Below are 24,594 nucleotides of genomic sequence, written 5' to 3' on the forward strand. Positions count from 1 at the left end.
AGGAGCGAACGAGCCTGGCATGACAAATAATAATAACAGTAATACTATCTATCTATATATCTATGCAGATATGCATCTGCGGGGGGTGGGGGGAGGCGGTCATTTATGCAGGGCCCAGCAGCCCCAAAGCCTGACATAACTGGTCCCCAGGACAAACGGTAAATGGATTGCATTTATATAGCGCTTTTCTACTCCTACGAGTACTCAAAGCACTTTTACATTTCATGCCTCACATTCAACCATCCACATACCGGTGGTGGAGGCTGCCATGCAAGGTGCCAACCTGCACACCGGGAGCAATTTGGGGTTCAGTGTCTTGCTTAACGACACTTTGATGGGGTCAGGAGGAACCAGGGCTCGAACCTGCAACTCTCCAGTTGCCGAACGGTAACACTACCTCATGCGCCACCATCTTCCCCAAATAAGTTTGAGAAACTGCCTTAATGCACCTTATGCTGGAGCAACGTCCATTTTTTTCAGCATCAAAATAGCAAAATGAATTTGGACATGCCCATAAATGTTAGTTGTACCTTGCACTTTAGGCTTTGCATTAGATCTTCAAATAGAGTTATCTAAAGCTGCTGTTTCCTTTCCTGCCACACAGCGCTGCTGCTTCATTTTATAGGCAATTTGCCTGAAAATGAACCCAGGTGTAGATCTTCATCCATGTAATGTTTTTTTGTGAAGCAGTAATATGATCCATCAAATACTTTTGGATTTATTGCATTCACATTCACAGGATCAAGGTTAAAAATTGTAATTTTACTTTTGGTATGACTACATGGCGCTGCTTCAATTTTTGTGTAATCTGGTACAAAGGATGAGATGATTAGAGGCTTATCCTTCTGAACAGGACCAATCAATTTGTTATTATTTACTCTATTTGATGTTTGATGGATTTTATTACCAATACACAAAAACATTATATGCATGAAAATATATGGTCAGATTCAAAATCACCTCAAAGTTTTAACTGCAATGACAGAGGGCAGAAAAATTAGAACTTCAAGCCAAAGGGCAGTAGAGAGTGAAAATGAAGCCAGCAGCCGCCAACTTGTGAACACAGCCACCTGCTGTCTAAACTTATTCTGTGGATCCTTTTGGAAACTTCTCAGAATCATTGGAAAGGTCAGTCATTCTAGAACTGTATGGTACAAGATGATTTTCTGAATATTCTACGATAAGGTTTATATTAGATTTATTGAGGGTGAATTTTTCACTTCTTTGTTGAAGCGAGGATCCAGAGTGTGTAAGGTAGACTTGTAATAATATTTTCTATGTATTTTTTTTGGCAAAATTTATCACTCAAAGTACTGGATAAAAGAGAGTGAGGATAACTTTAGTGCACCTTCTACTTGAGCAAAGTCCATTTTTTCCGGCATCAAAATAACAAAATGAATTTGGACACGCCCATAAATGTTAGTTGCCCCTTGCACTTTAGGCTTTGTGTTAGATTGTCAAAATAGAGTCTTTACTGTGTGTGTGGATTATATTTATATTACACTGTGGGGACCAACTGTTCTGTAAATAAAATAATAAAAACCTGTTATTTTTGGTTATTAATGGGTAAAGTTAGGGCTGGTTAGGGGTTAAGGTGGTCATGTTGAGATTGGAGTTTTCCCCCATAGAAATGAAAGGAGAGTCCCTACAAAAATATAATTATGAACCTGTGTGTGTGTGTTTGTGGAGGAGAGTGATTAATCATGTTTAACCATGGAAAATGTAAATTCAGCAATTAGGCAAGATAAAGTCACTTGTTCATCAGTACTCCTTGTTGTTTTGTGGTCAATGTATTGGTATACTCTCAATGAAAAAGCTGAGTTAAAAATAATTTGATTTGTAAATACTGCTCTTGTTGATTGTAGTTAATCCTTTGTATATACAATCAAACCTCTCTTATCCGGGCAGGATGGGACCGAGGGGTGCCCGTAAGTAAGAAATGCCCTTAACTTAGATATACATGAACAGTGCAGTACAACATATATGTATATGTGTTCACATACAAACGACATGATATTTATGAGGTGCAAGCCTTATAATAGGTTGTTATTTCAGTCTGAGCTAGCGAATAATTTGTTTTATTCTTGCAGTGGTGATCCAGTTTTTAACCAGCATCAAATGAGCTGGATGATTTTTTCTTTACTCTTCCAAATATCGCCTACCGTAGACCTAGCCACTCCAAAATGGTCTGCAACAACTCTATGTGATTTTTCTTATCTCTGTAATGATATCAAGCTTCTTTTGGAGGGACACTACGCTTTCTTTTTGAAACCATGGATTTTGCACAGTGTTAGGCCCCGCTGTAAGTTCAGCTCCGCCCACAGCCTCATCCTCTAGCTCACTCTCCATTCGACGTTCACTTTGCCTCCACGTGCAGACTCCGCCCACAACTCTCTGTATGCGACACTCATCACTTTCGTCTTCCAAAGTGAAAAGCCGACCACAAGACGTCTCGGCAGCTCTGCTGACTTAAAGATTATTGTTGTTAGTTTGCTTTACTTTGATGGATATTACTGTTTATGATTTGTTTGGTGCAGTGGATTCCTGATTTTCGATTAGTCCTTGTCTGTACTTTTGCTTGGGTTTACTTGCTATTTGGTTTCGAACTCTCACCCGGTTTTTTGTTAACGTCTTCGCATACCGCTCGGACATTGACACTTTGATCTCTGTGTATGCTCTGTGTGTGTGTCAGGTGCATAGGGAGCGACTGCTATTTTTGTTTTGCAAGCTTATGTTGTATGCTATTGTTGGGATAGGGAGTAAGGTGTAGAATTTGTCATTGTGTTTTTGTTTTCTCTGTACTTAGGTACAGTAAGTTAGCTTTGAGTTGCGTTCGATAGCTGGGTTTTGTTTATTGTTTTCGCTATAGTCACTCCTGAGTCCTTTTGCACTGGGTTTATTTGTTCTGTGTCCGTGGTATATGTGTCTGTGTCAATAAATATAGAAAAATATTTAAAAATACCCCTTTGTCCATGTCTGTTCCCTTGTCCATCGCACCCTGTCCTTCCCTTACTCCATGTCCCCTTTCCATTTCACTGTATTGAGCCCCAACCATAGACTGGGTCTCGTAACAACAGCTGCAGGTTGTGTAAAATTAATTTGTGCATGCGCGTGCCTAGAGCTGCACAATAGAGGGAGGTTGTATATTGGAGGTCCAGATAAGGGAGGTTTGACTGTACTGTAGATTAGAATGTTGTTTTGGCATGTCCTTTATATTGTGCGATTGCCCCGTATTGAAAAATAACATGTTGTGTCTTGTTTTGAACCAATATGGGGCACAAATTGTCTGACCATGCAATAATGAGCTTGATTCAGTTTTTTGTGGGCACATTAAACTAAACCAGTATTTAGTATTGCATTGATGGCTCTCCTGTACCTCACTAGATAAAACAAAATTCCACAAAGTGCATATAAGTTGTATCTCTTCCCTCTATGGTAAACCTTTTTTGTATGAAACTATCAGGTAAATGTAAATGAGATACATGTTCATCATGTATACTGATAAAAATTGTCCATGGCCCCCTCAGACCTCCGTATATACTTAGTATATCTGTTTTAGTACTTACTGTTAAGTGACTGAACATTTTGGTCATAGTGCAAAAGGGAAATAAATAGAATATAAATATTTAAACACACAAAAAATATAAATAACAAAAATTCCATTTTCAAACATGGACTTTAAGATATACACAAAGGAATACAAGTAACCACCTATTTTGTGGGGAAAGATTCTGCAAATTGTAATTTAAGTAGAACATGCAATAAATTAATTTGTAGTTTCAGACCTATATATCACAACAAAGACTCACGGGTGATCCATCCAGTACTTCCAGAAATTATAGAAGTTGGTGAGTGTGGGATGAATATGACTTACATAGCTGTACCAGATGACAGGGCTGTCCGGAAAATACAATGTTGTGATTTATGACACCACCAAATCTAGATGCTTAAATGATTGTAAAATACTACATCTGCATTTTAAGTGTTTGATAGTGAAAAAAATGCATGTTAAATGTGAATAGATGCAAATAAAGGCTTCTATTTGTAGATAAAATAAAGATTTTATTGATCGGTGAATCAAAGTATAAATCAATCCATCCATCCATCCATCTGTCCCTTATCCAGGGCAGCAGTCTAAGCAGGGATGCCCAGACCTCCCGCTCCCCAGCCACCTCCAGCTCCTCCAGGGGAAGACAAAGGCATTCCTAGACCAGTCGAGAGATATAATCCTCGATCTACTCCTACTTTCTGCTGCTTGTTTCTGTAATCTCTTTTTTTGGTCACTACCCAAAGTTCATGACTATAGGTGAGAGTAGGAACATAGATTGGTCAGTAAATTGATAGCTATGCCTTTCGACTCAGCTCTTACTGTACAGCTCTTACAACATGACTGTACAGTGTCCTTACTGCTGATGTTGTACCGATCTCCCACTCCCTTCATCGCTCACTTGTGAACAAAACCCCAAGATACTTAAACTCTTCTGTTTAGGTAGTAACTCTCCGACCAGGAGAGGGCAGTCCACCCTTTACCCATTCAGAACCATGACCTCAGGGTTGGAGGTGGCGATCCTCATCACACCTGCTTCACATTCATCTGCAAATCACTCCAGCTAATAGGACCACAACACCTGCAAAAAGCAATAATGCGATCCTGAGGACTCTCTCTGCTCCTTAACTGCACCAAGAAATTCTGTCCATGAAAGTTATGAACAGAATTGGTGCAAAGGACAGCCTTGGCAGAGTCCAACATCCACTGGAAACAAGTCTGACTTACTGCTGGCAATGCCAACTAAACTCTCAATTATACAATTATACAGGATCCTAATAGCTTGTAACAATAGACCCTGTACTACATACTCCCAAAGCACCCCCTACAAGATCCCCCAAGGGACATGGTTGTATGCCTTTTCCAAGTGGAACGCATGAGGACTGATTGGGCAAATTCCCATGAACCCTCCAGTATCCTTGTGAGGGTGAAGAGCTGGTCCACCAAGACGGAATCTACATTGTTCCTCAGGAATCTGAGGTTCAACTAATGAACGGACCCTCCTTTCCAGTACCCCAGCATAAACTTTCCCAGGAAGACTGAGAAGTGTCATGCCCTTGAAGTTGGAACACATCCTCCAGTCCCCAGACTGGGAGCAATACCTCAGTCTGCCAATCCAAAGGTGCTGTCCCCAACCTCTACGCAATGCTGAAGAGACATAAACTAAGAAAGCACAACAACCTCAAGAATTTGGGTTAAATCTCATTCACTCATGGGCCTTACCATCAAAGAGTTTTCTGACTACACCAGTGACTTCAGCCCTAGTGATATGTCCTCCTCTGTCCTCCTACCTCCTCCAAGGAAAGCGTATCAGTGAGATTCAGAAGGTTCTCATAGTACTCCTTCCAGTACCTGACTGTATCATCATTTGAGGTCAAAAGGGCCCTATCCCTCCTGTAAACAGGGTGGGTAAAGCCCTGTTTCCCCCTCCTGAGTGGCTTGATAGTTTACCGGAATCTCTTTGAGGCTGACTAAAAATCATCTTCCATGGCTTCTCCAAATTCCTTCCACACCTGACTTTTTGCTTCAAACTGCCAAAGCCACATTCCACTTAGCGTGCCAGTACCTGTCAGCTGCTTCAGGAGTCCCACTTGCCAACCAACCTTGGAAGGCCTTCTTCTTCTGCCTGACAATTCCCATTATCACTGGTGACTACCACTGGGTTATGGGATTGCCACTGTGTCAGGTACCAACAAGCCTATGGCCACAGCTCCATACAGTCGCCTCAGCAATGGAGGCTGGAACATGTCCCCAGCCACCCTCGGAATGCAAGAGAAGTTCTGCTGGTGGTGGAAGTTGAAAATCTCCCATACAGGGGCCTCTGCAAGACAATCCCAGCACTCCCTCATTATGCATTTGTGTCTACCAGATCTATCCATTATCCCTTCCATATGATCCAGCTCACAATCAGGTAGAGATCAGTTGACAGCTGAGCTTTTCTCTTTACCCAAGTGCAGATGCAGGTCCGACATTATGACTACAAAATCGATAATCGAACCTAGGGTGGTCTGCTTCCAGGTGCACATATACATATCCTTATGTTCGAACATGGAGCTCGTTATAGCAAACTGAGGTTAGCCCAGAAATCCAATAACAGAACACTGCTTGGGTTCAGATCAGGCAGGCTATTCCTCCCAATCACAGCCTAACAGATTTCACTGTTGTGATGTACTTGAGCATCAAAGTCCCATCTTCCAGCATCCCATTCGAGGTTGCCAGCAAAGCAAGATACTCTGAACTGGTGTTCGGCACATATGTACAGACTACAGTCAGAGCCAGTCCTCTGACTCAAAGTCGAAAGGAGGCAACCCTCTCGTTCACCAGGGTGAGCTCCAGTGTACTGGTACTGAACCTGGGGGCTATACTGTAAGTAGACCCACACCTGACTGGTCTTTCTCACGAAGGACAATTCCAGAATAAAACAGAAGCTCTTGCATTATTGGAAGACATAGCTTATGGAAGAATTAGAAGAGAGCACATATTCAGGTATCAAAGTGATTTCTTGGCCCATGAAGATCACTGGTTTCTAAGTCGATTTAGATTTCCAAGAGCAATCCTTTTGGAGCTGTGTGCTGAACTGGGGCCAGCATTACAAAGGCAAAGGAATTGTGCTATACCTGTTCCTTTACAAGTTCAATCCACTCTCAAGTTCTTAGCCACATGTGCTTTTCAGCGAGAACTGGGGGACTGATCGGATATTTCTCAGTCAACACTAAGTCGCGCCATGCCAGTTGCATGGGACGGCATAATCTGCTTGTCACCCAGATATATAAAATTCTCTTACACTGTGGTTGAACAGGCAAAAATGAAAGCGCAATTTGCAGCGATGTCCAGTTTTCCCAATGTAATCGGAGCTGTTGACTGCACACACATTGCTATAAAGGCACCTTCAGAGAACGAATTTGCTCATGTGAATAGAGAGTACTTGACTCTATTAATGTACAAATTATGTGTGATTCGAACATGCATCTCATTAATGCATGGGTGTCACCGCCATTAAATCTGTTTCATAATTATTCGTTTGGATCCCTTCACATTTAACATAAAATATTAGTTTTATGATAGTGTGCCCCCCACATCAGTCACAAGACTCTTACAGTGAGCGGCTACTCATTTTTTCACTTTTTTTTTATTTCGGCTACTGCGCGAATTTCGGAACCAACACTTTTAACTGAGTCCGCCACGCGGTGCCACTCCGTCAACTTTTGTTTATTACTAGTGCCACTACTTAAACCACCAAATAATATCACTTTTCTTTTCTCAATTTCTGTTAACATAACCTCCACTTCGCACTTGCTGAAATACTTCTTTGTTTTACCATGTGGTTTATCCATTGTTGTTTAAGAAAAACATAGAACAAAGCGGGTATTTATACAGATTTACATGTGCAAATATACATAATTATGGGCGGGTCGGGGGGGGGGGGGGTGCACGTGGGCTCATTCACTTACGTAAAATTTCACGCTCATTGGGATTTATAAAGGCTATATGCATAGATCTGTGCTTACGCACAGTTTTGTAGATCTGGATTTTTTCTTGCTTACGCAGATTCCTAGTTTTGTCCGTACGCCATGTTTTAGTGTGAGTTCTGTGCACGTCGTTATACATGAGGCACCAGGAGTTTGGTTCCAGAACCAAGGTGAGCCTGTCTATATCTAGTTGCTATCTCTCTACCTCCTGCACTCAGGCTCTTTTCCCACCAGAGAGGTTGAATTCCATGTTCCCAGAGCCAGATTAGAAAGCTGACAATCAGTCCCCTGCCTTTGACTGCAACCTGATCTACATCACATCCAGCCTCCACAGCTCCCACTACAGAAGGTGGGCCCACAGGAGGGTGGACCCATGTTCCTTCTCTGGACTTTGCCCAGCCGGGCACCATGGATAGAGGCATGGCCACTAAACACTCACCTTGGAGCTCTTGCCCCAGGTCTGCGTAGTCACATGGTCCGTTTTGTTTATCATCATAAGGGTCTAAGTGAATCACAATTAGTATATTCACTCACTTAGGACCAATTTGCCTAATGGAGGCAATTGCCCCCAACATCACAGCTCCTAGGATCACAGAGGCGCACAAACCCCTCCACTACGATAAGGTGATGATTCATGGAGGAAGGTATAAGTTATTTTTACGATTCAAGTGTTGCTTATGTTCTTATTTTGTTGTTTATATTTTTTTGACCGAATTTATGTTGATTTTTTATGTAGCATGAATAACTTCCAAGACTAGTGTTAAGATTTACTGCTTGGATCAAGTTATCCTTGATGCAAAACCATACTCATTGCCAAAAAAATGTGCATTTTTGACAGATCAAATATGCAATTATCAGAAAAAAGGCTGACATTCAAGAAAAGTTCCAGCATTCAGAGATAGATTGACTGGTTGACTGAGCATGTACACTGGTGGAAATCGTACAACCATATTGATTTGCTAGTGGCACAGAATATTAGATGTCCCTTATGATTTGTGGACTATCATCTTTAGGTACAAAAAGTGCAAAATCTTTATAAAATGAAAACACATGCCCCAATCAGAAATGAGTAATTTAAACAACAGAGTGATATATGTACAATGGTAGCTTAAAATTTTGTATGTAGAAAGCTTTTGCCTTCAGGTATGAATTACCCATTAGCTTGTAGAACTGGTGGAAATCCAGCCTGGATCTATTTTATATTTATTTATTTAGTTCAAGGTTGCCCAAGGTGTAGATAAGGAAAGCTTCATGTACTGTGTATTGGGATGTTGGATGGTTTCTGTGGTGCTCTTCATAGCTGTCACTCTCTCTTGAAAAGAAAACAGTCGGGTTTGAGAAATGGTGCCAGGAGTGATGAATACTGAAAGCCTGCCTTGTTGTAACTGTGAAAGAGTGCATACTGTATTTCTGCAGACAATATTTCAAAGATTTCTTATACTAGTAAATCAAGTTTCCTTTTCATTTTAACATAACACCTTGTTACAAAGGAAAGAAATCAGGCTCATATTAGAAAGGGTCCACAAAATAGCAAGTAAGGATATGTATGACAAATAGATAAAATAGGTTGATAAGTTGCTTCTGAGACATGCACAAAGGTATTTTCCTTCCTGAACAACCAGATTTATTTAAATATAGTATAATGCAGCACAACTACTACAGTATGTTAAAAATACCTAAGTCATGAGTTTGCAGATTATGACTGATTCCTTAAACAGTACCATTCAGCTGTGATTCGATATGAGGTAAAAAGCTCCTGATATACATTTCGATGTATTAATAATAAGCAAATCTTTTGACAAGAAAAAAATCTAAGAAACTATAAGAAAAAGATTATTACATATATGCACATATAGGTTGGTGTTCAATAAATTAAGTTTATTTGTCAACGTTTTGTATATTGTTAACCATGCAGTCTAGCTCTTTTAAGGCTCATTATTCTCCACAATACATGACATATACAGGATTACACTAACAAGAAGCATCTATACCATCATTATACACCAAGGCTTCCACTTACACATATATACATATGCTGTTCATAGATTTCAACCCTGCTTTTTACTTTATCTTTCTTAGTTCTTTGAACATATAATTGGGAAAAGCAGTATTTTAACAAAAAATAATAAATAACAGCAAGGCACACTTTTTAAAGTTTAAAACATTTTCTCGATTTTTCCAGACTTAGGAAACATAAAAAATGGAGTATTGAGATACACCAACAGCCAGAGATCCTGTAATATGCAACACAAGACAGCTGTTTCCAACTTGGGCCGTGTTGCATAGATAGACATCTACTTAATTTGCCTTTTGATGAGATAAGGGTTCAAGTAGTATTTCTGCTACGTCTGTAAACCACAATTAGTCTAAAACACAAGCACTGTGGAGCTGGAGCTCATGATGCTGTCCTGGGATAACATCAAAGTAGGAGCTTGCAGGAGTAGTCCGAAATTTCCTTAAGTCCTATCTTGCTGTCTCTCAGTGCAAAACAAGTCAAATGAGTGCCCTAGACTTATATATCTGTAGCTGGTTGTACAGAGGAGATAGTAAGATAAGAGTGAACCACCATGCATGCTGGCGAGAGAGAGTAAGGGGTGTGTGTCTGTGTTGCCAAGTGGGGACATAATGGCGGTAGACCATTGAGGTAGCTCTGTTCTGGGATAAGGATGAAAATGATGAGCCACTCATTGAAGAGCATCAGGTTGTGGTTCAATGTCACAGCAGGAGGACGGAAGAGCAGAAGCAGCCAGAAGATCAAGTCGATGACAGCCCAATAATACACATGGGGGGATGGGCCATGGGGGTGAGCAAGCCCCCTCAAAGCTGAGGCTGGGTGATGGGAGGCACCAGGTATCCCGACCCCCTCTGAAACATAAAAAAAATATATATAGTCACAGTGTCAATAACGATTCAGATATCTTCGCTATTTACAGAATATCAAAATCCATCCATTTTCCAAACCGCTTATCCTACTACTGGGTCGCGGGGGGTCCGGAGCCTATCCCGGAAGCAATGGGCACGAGGCAGGGAACAACCCAGGATGGGGGGCCAGCCCATTGCAGGGCACACTCACACACCATTCATTCACACATGCATACCTATGGGCAATTTAGCAACTCCAATTAGCCTCTGCATGTTTTTGGACTGTGGGGGGAAACCGGAGTACCCGGAGGAAACCCCACGACGACATGGGGAGAACATACAAACTCCACACACATGTGACCCAGGCGGAGACTCGAACCCGGGTCCCAGAGGTGTGAGGCAACAGTGCTAACCACTGCACCACCATGCCACCCCCAGAATATCAAAATGTAATATTAAAGTATGATACACAAATCAACCCAAATGGAATAACTAAATCACTAATCACTCATCACTAATCACTAAACTCAATCACCAGTAGCACAGGAATTGATTATACATTTAGTAGCTTCTCAATGTGTCACTATCAGTTCATTTCCTCATTGGCAGATGATAGATAGATAGATAGATAGATAGATAGATAGATAGATAGATAGATAGATAGATAAACGATTTCTCAGTTGCACTGTTCAAAAAACGAGGTTGTGTCTCCTTGCATCTAAAGGACCCCTGCAGCTGAAAGGAGGAAGTGAGAGACACACCATGGGTGGAAAACATTTGTTGAAAATGATGTTTGTTGTGATGCAAACATCTCAAAGCTCAAGAGGCTAAATAATCATGTGGGTTTGTGTCTGGCAAAAAGGTTACATTATGGGGGAGGTTTAGTGATGAGCTTCAGGTTTCCAGCCTTATACACTGAGGCCTGGCACAGCCTTCGACTTGGGGCTCAAGAGGGAAGAGTGTGTCTGGGATAATTAAGGCATGCAGCAAGAAGTGAGGGGCTTTGTGATGTGGATTATGGGGAAATAGCTGTCAGAATACAATCGAGGAGATTAGTGTGGAGAGAGCATCTCCTTGCTCCATGTCCATGAGCACTCCAGTCATACATTGCTGATGGTGACTAAATTAGGCAGAAATATCTGGATCTAGTCAGTTACCTTCACCCACCATCCATATGTGCAGTCATTGACCTCTGTGGTTATTTACACATGAGTGATGCAGAATACAACATAAAGGGGCATCCTAAAACAGCCATCTTATTAAGAGTTGCTAAAACCTGGGAATAGATACATTATGGCACTATAATCCAGCAGGGCTATTTGCTTTTGAATTTAGCAATCTTATCCAGGTGGGTGATGAAAAAAGAGAAGCTCAAAAGTACTAAGATTCAGTTGAAAATCCTTTCACTGGCATTTGGCACTAAATTAAGAATATTGTATATGGAATACTGCTCATCTTCCAGTGCTAAATCCTTGACAAAATATGACAAAAGTTAGCAAAATGTACATATTGTGGAATTTGAGTTTTGGAGAATTATTTAATGTCACCTCAGTTTGGTATTTCTTTCCAAGATTTCTCTACAAGAACAAATAATTATCAGGCTATTTTTGTCAGTAAGGCTGTTTTTATTTAGTATAATTGAACAAAACTATTCAGTGGCTCAATACAGAGCAGTGAACAGTTTATGGTAATGGACACAAACCTGCTGTAATAAAAATAAATTAAATTAAAAGTTACATTCCACTGGAACTTTAATTATGAGAAACATATTAATCACAAAAACCAACACGATTCTTAGAATTATCATTTCATTATCATGTATTCATGTAGAACAGTGGTTCTCAAACTTGGTCCTCAGGCCGCACTGTCCCATTTGTTTTCCTGCTATCCCTGCCCCACACACAAGTCCCAGTTGTCTTTCAACTTCTGATTGACTGAACACGCCTGATCCAGGTAATCTGCAGTGTGTAGGGCAGGGATAGCTGGAAAACAAGCAGGGCAGTGGGGCCTGAGATGTAGAAGATGTTCTTATCTGTAGAAATTTTAAATTCCCAGCTGAATATTTACTTAAGTAAAGATTTTGTCCACCTGGGATTTAAATATGGTTACTTAGTTTTAACAAAGTTTTAACAAAGTTTTACCAAATGGCCATTAATGTGATTTGAATATCTTAATGTAGAGATAAGCAGCTTTTGCAGCTTAAAGCTACCTGTATCAAAAGCACTTTTATCTTCAGTAGAGCTATATTCATATGTATTTACTTGTACTGATGCACAAACAGAGGTGCAGTAATTACACGGATACCATGGCAGATTTTGGGGGCCCACAATTTTACAGGGCCCTTGAATATGTAAAATTACACAGAATTTGGTGGGGGGGGGGTCCAAGGTGACATTTTGTAAGGGGGCCCAGAACCATGTTTGTTTGACACCCAAACAGAATTTTGATTCGAAATATATTTTTAGAACTAATGAACTAATGTCATATCTAAAATAATTAAATACATGCAGGATGTTGTGTAGCTCGCTTAAAGATAGCAAGAATTCCATGAAGTCATACTGACTAGAAAATTTGCATTGCTATTTTAATGTATATTTGCTTTGAAAATGGGAATGAAGCTTATACAACTATTGAGAACTAAAATAAAAAGCCATGCGATTCCTGGTTATTATTACATATTTAATAACTGGTAATATCTACTGGCCATAAGGTTTCTCATTTTTATAGCTAGGTTTGATTACTGCATAAGGCAGAATGGCAAAAGAATACAGCTTGCCCCATATGCCATGACCTATTATGGAACAGTAGCTTTTTAAGCCAATTTTCTGGAAAAAGAGCCATAGAGCAGTGCTGCCTGTAATTTACATCATAACCAAGTCAGTTCAAACAAGCAGAGTCAATGAAGGGAACCAGCCTTTACATTCGATCATCTACAATCTGCAGGGACACAATAAGTACAAAGTGCACATGGGTTTGTTATAAATACATAACAGAATTACTTATTAATGTGTTCACCTCTGGTATGAAGGATATACTGTAAAAGGGAAGAATGTTGTATTGCCTGTGATGCAGCGCTGGACGTGAAGCACAATCGTGTTATTCTCCTGAGTATTCTGGTAATTAAGTACAGGGAGGAAGGGTGCTCTGGTGCTCTGGCTGCCTACCTTGGCCAGGGGCCGGGAAGTTTTATTCTTCTGTGCAGTGTTTGTAGAAGTATGGTGTTGGGAAGCACTGGAGATGGAGCGGGCGGATGCAGCACTCCTGCCTGGGGGCCCCCTGCCATCTTCTGCAAGCGGTTGCTCTGGCTTTGGCATCTATGCATTTGGACAAAGTACAGCTCTCATCACTGCTTTTCTACCCTTCAGCCTCAAGCTGGATAAATGTCATGGAAAGGAAAGTTAAAAATTAAAAGGTTTACAAAGCAGGAATTATGCTAAAACTATATTTTATTATTTATAGTACCAATTAAAAGTGAATGTGTCATAAAAAAATTACTGTGTTGCCAAGTATTGTTTCAATTATTAAAAACCTACAAATGAGCAATTTCACTGGGCCAAAACTATAAATGATTTGAGATGGCAGAACAGCAGAACTAACCACCTATTATGCTTGTTTGTGTAAATTTTACAGTTGAAAAAATTTGTGATTTTGTTATATATACAATACAAAGGAAAACATGAAACATATAATCCTGTTTTGTGAATACATAAATATTAAATGTATGCATTTAAAATTAAATCTTCATATCTATCTAACTCACTGTAATTGCTTCTTGGGTCATTGTGTCTGCAGCATACTGTGTACCATTTTCACCTAATTATTTCATAGATTACTATGTAATAATAGAGTAAATACTGGATGTCGGGATAGACACTTAAATTTTTGCTTTGCTTTTGCAGAATATGATGTCACAAGCGGAGTAGTTGCACGAATACACACGAGATGGAAATTCAAAAAAATTAAAAATGCATGCTAATTCAGTCATGAAATTAAGTAATGATTCTTGCAGTATTTTTGCTTATGAATCATAATATAATATGTTTGATTATGATTATTCTGTTCTGTAGACCTTAAAATTTTAAATCTGAGGTTGTAAATCCCTCTTCCATTAGCACTTCGGGGGAAGGGATGGTGTGAAGTGAATAAAAAACGCCTTGTAAAATATTTAGTTATGACAATGAATATAGTCGAGACATAAAAAATTACATTATGATGAGATACTCCATGATATAATGTTTAAGCCCACCTGTTTATGAGTTGACTTAGTCTCCGGATGGGAACTACATCCTTTCCTGGCATTCTTCTGTTTCATCTGCAGAGAAGCAGGGCCTTTCTCATCCCTATCACACTTTCTTATCTGAGGACAGTTAATTTTGGGATTAATATAAAGGCTGCCATCCTCTTTTAAAGGATTTGTACTGGAGCAAGAGACTCTTATCTTAGTCATTACAGGGGAAATATTGGATTCAAGCATTTTAGTATCTGCAAAACATTCAACAGTGTCTATCAGGGTTTCACATGGTAAAGGATTAAGATAAGCAGCCTCATTATGGTACTCTAGCAGGCTTCCAGCTGTACTTCCTGGAGAAATAACCGGTGCTTTTTGATATTCAGGACAAGCTGATGGAAGTGCCTGGTCTTTTTCAGTGTGTGGGGAGGAACAGTCCCTGGAACTGGGAAACTTTCTCCCCACCTTCTGGCTCATACACATGCTGTAACAAAGTGGAGGACCCAGGTAGACCTCTTCAGTGCAAGCTTCAAATAGTAGCTCTTTGTCATGGATTTCCAGTGTCTCCCTCAGTTTGGGGAGGGGCGGGCTGCTGCTTTTGTCCTCCATGCAGGTGTTGACCTCTCCGCAGTCACTGTCATGAGAAGACAGGGACAGGTAAGAATAGAAGTCCCCCTTGCGCAGCTGGATGGACCGGTGGGAGTGCTCCAGCACTTTATCGCGGATCTGAGCCACCGGGGTGGGACAAGGACCCTCCTGGTCTGCCTGAGTCTCCTTGTTCTTCAGTGCTACAGCAGTCATGTCAATGATCTCCATTACAAAATTGTGCACATCTTCAGTTTTCTCTTCCTCTGGTGAAGGAGGTAAATGGCTGCAGCACTGCGGTGCCGTGGCCAGCTGGTGCCTCTCACATGTGTCTTTGGGGAAGGAAACATGGTTTTCCTCGGGATGATTTTCATGCAGCACTGCTGTTGCACACTGGTGTGACCCTGTGCAGCCTTCTACAGAGGACTTGTGGAGTGAAACTTCACCTGAGCTGTAACAGGGAATCTCGCCACTCAGCTGGCCTTCTAGGACAGACTCTTTTGCTTGTGATGACACAAGATCACACAGTTCTGTTTTGGTAGCCGCAACTGTGGTGTCAGAGATGGCTGTGTTTAGTGCATAACAATCCTTGAAGGATTCACCACTTTTTGTGAAAAGGCTTCTCTCCTCTCTTAGAAACTCATCATCTTCATCTTTCTTTTTTACCTGAGAGTTCTCTACATTACCATTCTCCATGTCATCTGCAAATTGCCTCATGTAATTTCTAGTCACCTCCCTTTTCTGGGCATCAGCATCCTCCTGTTGGAGGGAGATGTTCTTCTCATGAGCATTGGACTCAAAGAGTTTCAGTGCTGACCTGCTTAAGAAACGACGCCTATTTGCACCTAATGTAGATGGTACCTTCTCCCGGGTGAGAGTCCCACACTGGAGCTCATCTCCAAGATCCAGTTCATTCTTTTCCTTGGACTGAGACCTAGGTTTAATCCAGTTCTGGAGCTCATTTTTAATGTAGTCAAGCCCTAACGCAAAGCTACCCTCAATATACTCCTCATCAGAGGCTATACTGGAGTCCTCATCATCCTTAATACCGAGTTCCTCCTCTGTGAGAGTAAGAGTAGAACTGGAGAGAAGGTCACTGTCATCTTCATCATCTGTGCAGGCTGAGGTACATGATACATTCACCACCATGCTGATGCTTGCATCGGCCTCGTCTGGTATTAGCTGACTGCGGAATTGCTTACGGATGGGGTCATTCAAGTCCACCAGGCAGTTCCTCTGCACAGCTATGTCCTCCGAAGCTACAGAGGACTCCTCGGTGGTGCTCAGTTCTGTGAGAGATGGTGCTGAGCTTTCATTGATTGATGACCCCAATCTGACTGATGGCTGACCAGGTCCTGGAAACCTTAGGGAGCTACTCTGAAGGGTGATGTCAGAGATACTGCGTGTCATTTTTTGGACTAAGGGGGTCTGAATGTTCTCCAGGCGCTTCAGCAGCTCCAGAGTCCTCTTGCTCAATTCTCCTGTGGAGCCAGCAGCCAGTCCCAGATCCCCCAAGCTATGCTGGCTACCGATATCTTCTGCACTCTTACACGGGGCTAGCCAACTCTCAAGGGAAGTGCTTCGGTGGAGCGTGTCTTTGCTGGACAAAAATAAATCTCCAGCTACAAAAAGGGAGTCTAGGGAGGACCCTGGGGACACACTGGCAAATCCTTCCCTGCATTTTCCACGTATAGTTCCTTTCTCATCACTTGGAGAAGTAGTGAAGGGAATGGGGTCAAGTTCTTCTGCATCCAGTCCCATAGTAAGGATGTCCTCTGGGTTTTTCCCTTGCTTCCCCTTGGTTTGTGCTGACTCATCTATCACTTTCTTTACTGCCTCTGATTTGTTTTTACTCTCTAGTAAGGATCTGTCACAGTCTTCATATAAAACACACTTCTTAGCACATTCCAAGATTCTGTTGATGTCATTGTCCTCATACACTTGGCTGTGACTGGGTGAGTGGCCTCTCTTAGGGGGTGTCAACAAGAGACTGCCTTGACTATCTTCAAGTTGACTGAGCAGGCAGTTCTCTGAGTTGGTAATGGTCTCAGTATCCCCTTCACTCATGATTCCACTCTCACTCTCTGATCTTCTGGCAGAATGAACGTAAAGGCTGTCACCCCCTTGTTTTATGGAGATGATACCCCCAAAAAGCTCTGGTATGGATTCAGCTGATGAGAAAGATGAGTCTTTGCTTACACTCTTTGTTAGTGGCTGTTTATTGCTGAGGTCTGTAGGGGCTTTCTTTTGGAAAGTATATTGGGGCTGGTTATACAGTTCAACTCTATGAAGACTGTAGACATGATAGATGTTTGAATGAGGAGACAATGGTTCCTGATCAATATCTTGTGATAGCACGCCGTTTTGTTGGTTGTTTTGATTTAACTCTGAGACCTCAAAATTATTTCCTGTGCTGTTTCTGGACAATGTGGAATTATGGCACTGGTGGCTGGCATGGTTTTGTGGCTCTCCATCAACGCTGATCAGGTCGTTACTGATATCCATCTCGTCCCACTCCCATGAGTCTTCCACTGTGCCATGGAGGTGCATGAAAGCTGGTTCTATAATATTCCCAGGGACCTTTAAGAGAGAGAGGTAAAGCTCATTGAAAGAATGTATATGAAACTGATGCTGACCATCACAAAATAATTACACTAATATTTTGAGGAAAATAATTGTATCACCTGACATTTAATTGAATGGCCAATAAACTGATTCAATAATTACCTTTACTTTACAATGATAATTTTGCATATCGACACATTGTTTAAGGATTTTCTGTCCAGAATGTGTGTCAAACAATGTACACATACAGAACAACATTTTATGGTTCATAGTTATAAAAAACTAGCAAATCTATGCTTAGGCATGTTATGTATTAATTGTAATGAATTTCATTATATTTCTGATTATTCTCTGCTTACTGATGAGAAGAATAAAATGACTAAGCTGCGATGGCATTAAAAAACACTTAAGTATAAATACAATCTATCAGTCAATCGAATAAAAATCTCAGCTAACTGCCAGCTCCCTTATATACTATACTTCCATGACATAAGTATTAAAGCACAAATTCATAGTGATGTTGTATCATGATTTACAATTAGAAGTAACACTGGGAATACTTTTTACAACATAAATGATACATTTAGAATAATAATAATAATCTGTATTAATATTTTATTGCTTTGTTTTAAACCCTATGTAAATTTAATATCTGATTACCAAACAATTAAGACTTTCCCACCACAAAATAACTGTGGATATAAAAACACTTTCTTTGACCTTTCAATTTAACAGTAATAGATAACCATTCTTGAAATAACCAAGCTGAAAAACTTCTCCCATTTTTCTAAATGTCCATTGCTGACAAAGTAGCACTCTCCAGGAGATATTTTAAAGAATAAACATACTGTCATCATATATTTTCTTCTCTAGTGTACTGCAACCATCGAAAAAGGGCCCTGTAGGACTTTCCAGCACTGAATTTTAAACAGCACAGTTGCCGTTTTATCATCCAGCAAAGAGTGTTTATTTGTAAACAAACAACCAAGCATTTTTCTTCCTGTTACGCACACTTCAAAACATAAAATTGCTCTGCAGATCTGCAAGGTCAGACTCCCAGAATGTCTTGCAAATTGTCCCTCCCACAATGGAGCAGCTTCTAACACAGCCGACAGCGATAAGATTTTTTTTGATATGGTAACAGCAACAATTCTACCTGCACGCTGCTGTCACTTTGGGATGCTGGGAGGCAGGCAAGAAAGGAGGAAAAAAAGTCTAGTAAAAGTTGCAGGACGATCTGCATGCATAAAAATGGTATGGCAGCATCCGAGTTTGTATTTTAATTTTATTATTTACCTGTGATTTTACTAATTGACTATGATATGACTTTTTAGAATGTTTTTTTTTTTTTTGGTAAAACAAAAACATATTCGCAGTTTCCCAAGGGAAGAGAGCAACCTAAGGCCAGGGTCTTTGTACTGGGTCTCTTAAACTACTTTAACATCCATGAACACCTCTATATTGTACAAGCAAATTATAAACTGAACTTATTTAACACAACTGAGTGCAGCATAGAACATGGGGAGAATATTCAAAATCCTCCCTCTCTCTCTCGCTCGCTCTCTCTCTCTCTCTCTCTCTCTCACACACACACACACACACACACACAGACACACACACACACACACACACACACAGGCACAGGTTTCTAAATATATCTCTGTTGAGACTCTCCATTAATTTCTATGGGGAAAACTCTAACCTCAACAAAACAAACAAAATATGAGGCTTTTGGTATTTTAAATTTTTTGATTACATTCACAGATCTTTGTGGGGACCTGAAAAATGGTCCCCACAACTTAACCACAAAATACCTGGTGTTTATCATCGCAGAGATCTATTATTGTGGAATATTTGGTCCCCACAATGTAATACAAACATAATCCACAGAAACACACACAGACAGAGACACGTACACTTTGATATAAGGAAGACAATCAGGTATAAGCTTTGTAACACAAAAAAAGAAAACAACAAAGGTGACTTTTAAAGAGCATTTAAATTCACATATATTACAATGCTAATTAGAATAAGAATATCTGTTAATAACATCAGGACGCTGAAATGCTTTTTTTATCCTCAGTGCCAAGGGCCTTCTGAAGGTGTGTCTGCCATCGCCATAGGAACAGTACCTGCTCAGAGCCAAGGGCCCTCTGAAGGTGTGTCTGCCATCGCCATAGGAACAGTACCTGTTCATCGCCAAGTGCCCACTGAAGGTGTGTCTGCCATTGCCATAGGAAAAGTACCTGCTGCGCCAAGGGCCTTATGAAGGTGTGTCTGCCATCGCCATAGGAACAGTACCTGTTCATCGGCAAGCGCCCACTGAAGGTGTGTCTGCCATTGCCATAGGAACAATACCTGCTGCGCCAAGTGCCCTATGAAGGTGTGTCTGCCATCGCCATAGGAACAGTTCCTGTTCAACGCCAAGCGCCCACTGAAGGTGTGTCTGCCATTGCCATAGGAACAGTACCTGCTCAGTGCCAAGAGCCCACTGAAGGTGTGTCTTCCATCGCCATAGGAACAGTACCTGTTCATCACCAAGCGCCCTCTGAAGGTGTGTCTGCCATTGTCATAGGAACAGTACCTGCACAGTGCCAAGAGCCCTATGAAGGTGTGTCTGCCATCGCCATAGGAACAGTACCTGCTCAGTGCCAAGGGCCCTCTGAAGGTGTGTCTGCCATCGCCATAGGAACAGTACCTGTTCATCGCCAAGCGCCCACTGAAGGTGTGTCTGCCATCGCCATAGGAACAGTACCTGCTGCGCCAAGGGCCCTATGAAGGTGTGTCTGCCATTGCCATAGGAACAGTACCTGCTCAGTTCCAAGGGCCCTATGAAGGTGTGTCTGCCATTGCCACAGGAACAGTACCTTCTCAGTGCCAAGGGCCATATGAAGGTGTGTCTGCCATCGCCATAGGAACAGTACATGTTCAGTGCCAAGGGCCATATGAAGGTGTGTCTGCTATCGCCATAGGAACAGTACCTGCACAGTGCCAAGCACCCTCTGAAGGTGTGTCTGTCATTGCCATAGAAACAGTACCTGCTCAGTGCCAAGGGCCATATGAAGGTGTGTCTGCCATCGCCATAGGAACAGTACCTGCACAGTGCCAAGCACCCTCTGAAGGTGTGTCTGTCATTGCCATAGAAACAGTACCTGCTCAGTGCCAAGGGCCCTCTGAAGGTGTGTCTGCCATCGCCACAGGAACAGTACCTGCTCAGTGCCAAGCACCCTCTGAAGGTGTGTCTCTCATTGCCAAAGGAACAGTACCTGCTCAGTGCCAAGGGCCCTCTGAAGGTGTGTCTGCCATCGCCACAGGAACAGTACCTGCTCAGTGCCAAGGGCCCTATGAAGGTGTGTCTGCCATCGCCACAGGAACAGTACCTGCTGCGCCAAGGGCCCTATGAAGGTGTGTCTGCCATTGCCATAGGAACAGTACCTGCTCAGTGCCAAGGGCCATATGAAGGTGTGTCTGCCATCGCCATAGGAACAGTACCTTCTCAGTGCCAAGCACCCTCTGAAGGTGTGTCTGTCATTGCCAAAGGAACAGTACCTGCTCAGTGCCAAGGGCCCTCTGAAGGTGTGTCTGCCATTGCCATAGGAACAGTACCTGCTCAGTGCCAAGGGTCATATGAAGGTGTGTCTGCCATCGCCATAGGAACAGTACCTGCTCAGTGCCAAGGGCCATAAGAAGGTGTGTCTGCCATCGCCATAGGAACAGTACCTGCACAGTGCCAAGCACCCTCTGAAGGTGTGTCTGTCATTGCCATAGGAACAGTACCTGCTCAGTGCCAAGGGCCCTCTGAAGGTGTGTCTGCCACTGCAGGGCTTGCATGACGATGGCCTCCCATCGGCGCTCCAGGTTGACCATCAGGAGCTGCAGGGCCTGCCGCTCAGACTCGGCTTCGGCAGGTTCTTGTTCCTCCAGTAGCTTCTGGCACAGTCGCAACACAGAGGCCACACCCCTGCGCCGCCCTCGCACTTCTGAGCACAGAGACTGGAGAGAGAGTCAAACAGTGCTGTCCTTCTCAGCAAATAAAAATTGATTTGATCTACAGTAATTTGAAAACATTTTATATTGAGTTAAACAGACTATTTATCTATATGATGCCACATTTGTTCTCCAGAAAAACCCAAAACTTCCCGGTAAAACATTTTGGAGCAATTTTTATTTGCTTTTCCAAAGAAAGAGTATAAATCCATAAAAAAGTATACAACTGACATTAAAAACAAGTGTCTGAAATTTAAAATAATTTATATTTCACTCCACTGTGAAAATCATACATACTTTACATTTAAATCACAAACTGATTTACCTCATGCAGTATAGGTTGTTAAACCTCCCAGAACTTTGCAATTTATTCCTTTGAAAGATTTGTAGTTTAACTTTTAACATTTAACATTTGTTCTGTTTCTTTTACTGGTAAATATGCTCTGTTGTTCCCTTTTTCTGACCATTGGTTAATTGGAAAAAATCAAGGGAAGAGGCTATAGCATGAATAACAAGATAGCAGTGAGTATCTATAGTTTGTAAAGCTTATTGAAACTGACAAGCAATTTAATTATGTAGCCTAAAGGTGTGTAAATGATTATGGAATGTACTTCCTGTTCAGCAAAATATTGAATATCAGATTCACAAGCTGCACTGGGAACCATAATTATTTTAATATAATAATGCAGTAAAAAGTTGTATATACGGCAACAACTTTTAACTCCTAATTTTCTTATTCTGATTAGTGTACTTCTAGACAGACATAAAGTAGCAGGGGAGAACAGGAACACTGATCTCACTACCCTGCCGGATCTGCACAGGAATGCTGGATTCTCACTCCAACAAAAACAATGTTATGTTTACTGATGTATTCCACTGTGCAGTTATTTAGATTATTATAACTATATCATTCATAGAATTCTATGATCCCTGAAATAACCAGCATGACTTTGATATTCTGGAATTTTAAATAAGGGAAATGACAAATAGCTTAAGGTAAATTAATGCTGAAGTATAGCTGTGGGGGTTATTATTCTATTTGCTGCCATAATGCATTTTCTAATAATGCCTCCCCAACTTGCCCTAATTCTGCAGCCACCTTTTCCCTGCTGCCTCCACTCTGGGTGAGCGGTGTTGGCCCCACCAGCCTGATGAGGTCTCCGTGACAGCGCTGCTATGTCAGGAAGATGTAAATCAAGGCACCATCCACTTTTATGCCTCCCATAAACAGGTGAAATATTAAATATTAAAAGGGCACGGCTTGCTCCTTGTGGCCACACAGGCGCCTGCTTCTCTTAGTTTGACATACGTGTAATGAAAATGCTACAACATGAGCCTCTTTTTTTTATAAGAAAAATAAAGGGGGGGGGATCCAGATTTTTCAGCACCGCATTAGAAATGCTGATGATCCAATACGTGTATGGAGATACCTGTTTAAATATGCAATGGCGTCGCAAGAAGAGAACTATTGCACTGTCTCCTGTGCTGCTCTTGTAGGACAAAAACATTCCGAGTACAATTTATGTAAATCCCCTTGCTCGGCAATGCATTCCGTTACATTTCCTAATAAATATTAAACACTATTACATCTAAATTGGATTTTGGCTCAGCAGTTTCCTCTCCTGTTTTAGCATATATTTACTAGTTCCTTTGTCTTTTAAACAGGTAATGTGATTGCAAAATACAATGGTTTCCTCTTGGGGAAGGAGGAAGTGAGGCACAGTACATAGTGATAAAGTTGTTGCCAGCAATAAATTGAAACAAGATGTGGGGGGGGGGGGGGGGTCCTAAATGAAACAACCAAGGCTTTAACAAGAAAACAAATGCTTCTACATCAAAAACGAACATACACCTGCATGCACACATAAACAGAGATATAAATACTGCCAGAGCCGCACAGCCACAGACAATATTTACTTAATATATCTTTTGTAAAGACCTTTTTGTATTGTGTTATACAAAATGCATTTTTATTATTGTCATTGTTGTTATTTTGATGCTGTTTTGTTGTTATTATTAATAATAACAACAGTTATAATAATCATAATAATAAATTGATCAATGTCGCAAAACTGGTTGAAAAATCAAACTTCTACAAATATCCAAAGGCTCTTTGGTAGCTCCATTCCGTCCTTGTTTTAGATAGATCAGATTATTCACCTTATCATCCATAATGATTTATTCTTCATATAAACAGACTTTCACAGCAGGTCAATGTAAAGTGCATCCCAATATTTATGTCTGACTGTACTTATTCCACTCCATGTATTTAGAGGTATGTTAGTGGAAAACAGATTACCAGGTCTTGATCAATACCACCAGTCCACTCCGTTAGATTAAAAGGCACAGAAACTACAAGCTATGCCATTAAATCTGAAAGGCAGATTATGTTGCTGTATTTCCAAACTCCCAGAAATCCACAGCTTCATTGTTTCTGCATTGCTGGGTTTCACAAAATGACTTCTCCTCCTATTGAGTTCTGCTTTATTGACACAGAGCCTTGGATACGGTATGCCAATATTTGCTCAAAAGCTTCCCAAATACATGAGGGTGGAAGGGTGGTGTGCAGACCTAAAGTGGCCAGTGATTTCTCCAGTGAGCCACTTTCCATTGCTGTACAGTTTGCTGGTGGTGTGCAGATAGCCGGCCTTACAGGACCATTGCTTGTCTTGGGTGTGAGTGCAAGGCTGGCCACTCTCTGCTGTCTATCCAGCACAGGAGCTGGGCTCACCCACAGCAGACTAATGGGATATTTCTCAGGTTCTTTTAATAAAGGTATCTGAAAATCAGCTGGCAGGTAATATGCAATGGTAGTAACGCAATCTGGGGAGTGCTAGAGATGACTATTTCCT

At 41.3% G+C, this 24,594-nt stretch overlaps 1 protein-coding gene across 8 annotated transcripts in view; it reads right to left on the reverse strand.

Moving 5' to 3' along the window:
* Window positions 1–9,372: 9,372 nt before the first annotated feature.
* The window catches only part of akap6 (A kinase (PRKA) anchor protein 6), a 168,444-nt gene continuing 153,222 nt past the window's right edge, over window positions 9,373–24,594 (reverse strand). For all 8 annotated transcript variants that reach the window (XM_048974096.1, XM_048974095.1, XM_048974098.1 and 5 more), the window contains 4 exons: window positions 21,533–21,748; window positions 14,624–17,770; window positions 13,542–13,691; window positions 9,373–10,380 (listed from right to left, as the gene is read on the reverse strand). In XM_048974096.1, the coding sequence (XP_048830053.1) occupies window positions 10,333–10,380; window positions 13,542–13,691; window positions 14,624–17,770; window positions 21,533–21,748 (3,561 nt within the window). In that variant the 3' untranslated portion in view covers window positions 9,373–10,332. The remainder of the gene's footprint in view (window positions 10,381–13,541; window positions 13,692–14,623; window positions 17,771–21,532; window positions 21,749–24,594) is intronic.

This window comes from Brienomyrus brachyistius, chromosome 14, assembly GCF_023856365.1.
Source record: "Brienomyrus brachyistius isolate T26 chromosome 14, BBRACH_0.4, whole genome shotgun sequence".
NCBI lineage: Eukaryota > Metazoa > Chordata > Actinopteri > Osteoglossiformes > Mormyridae > Brienomyrus > Brienomyrus brachyistius.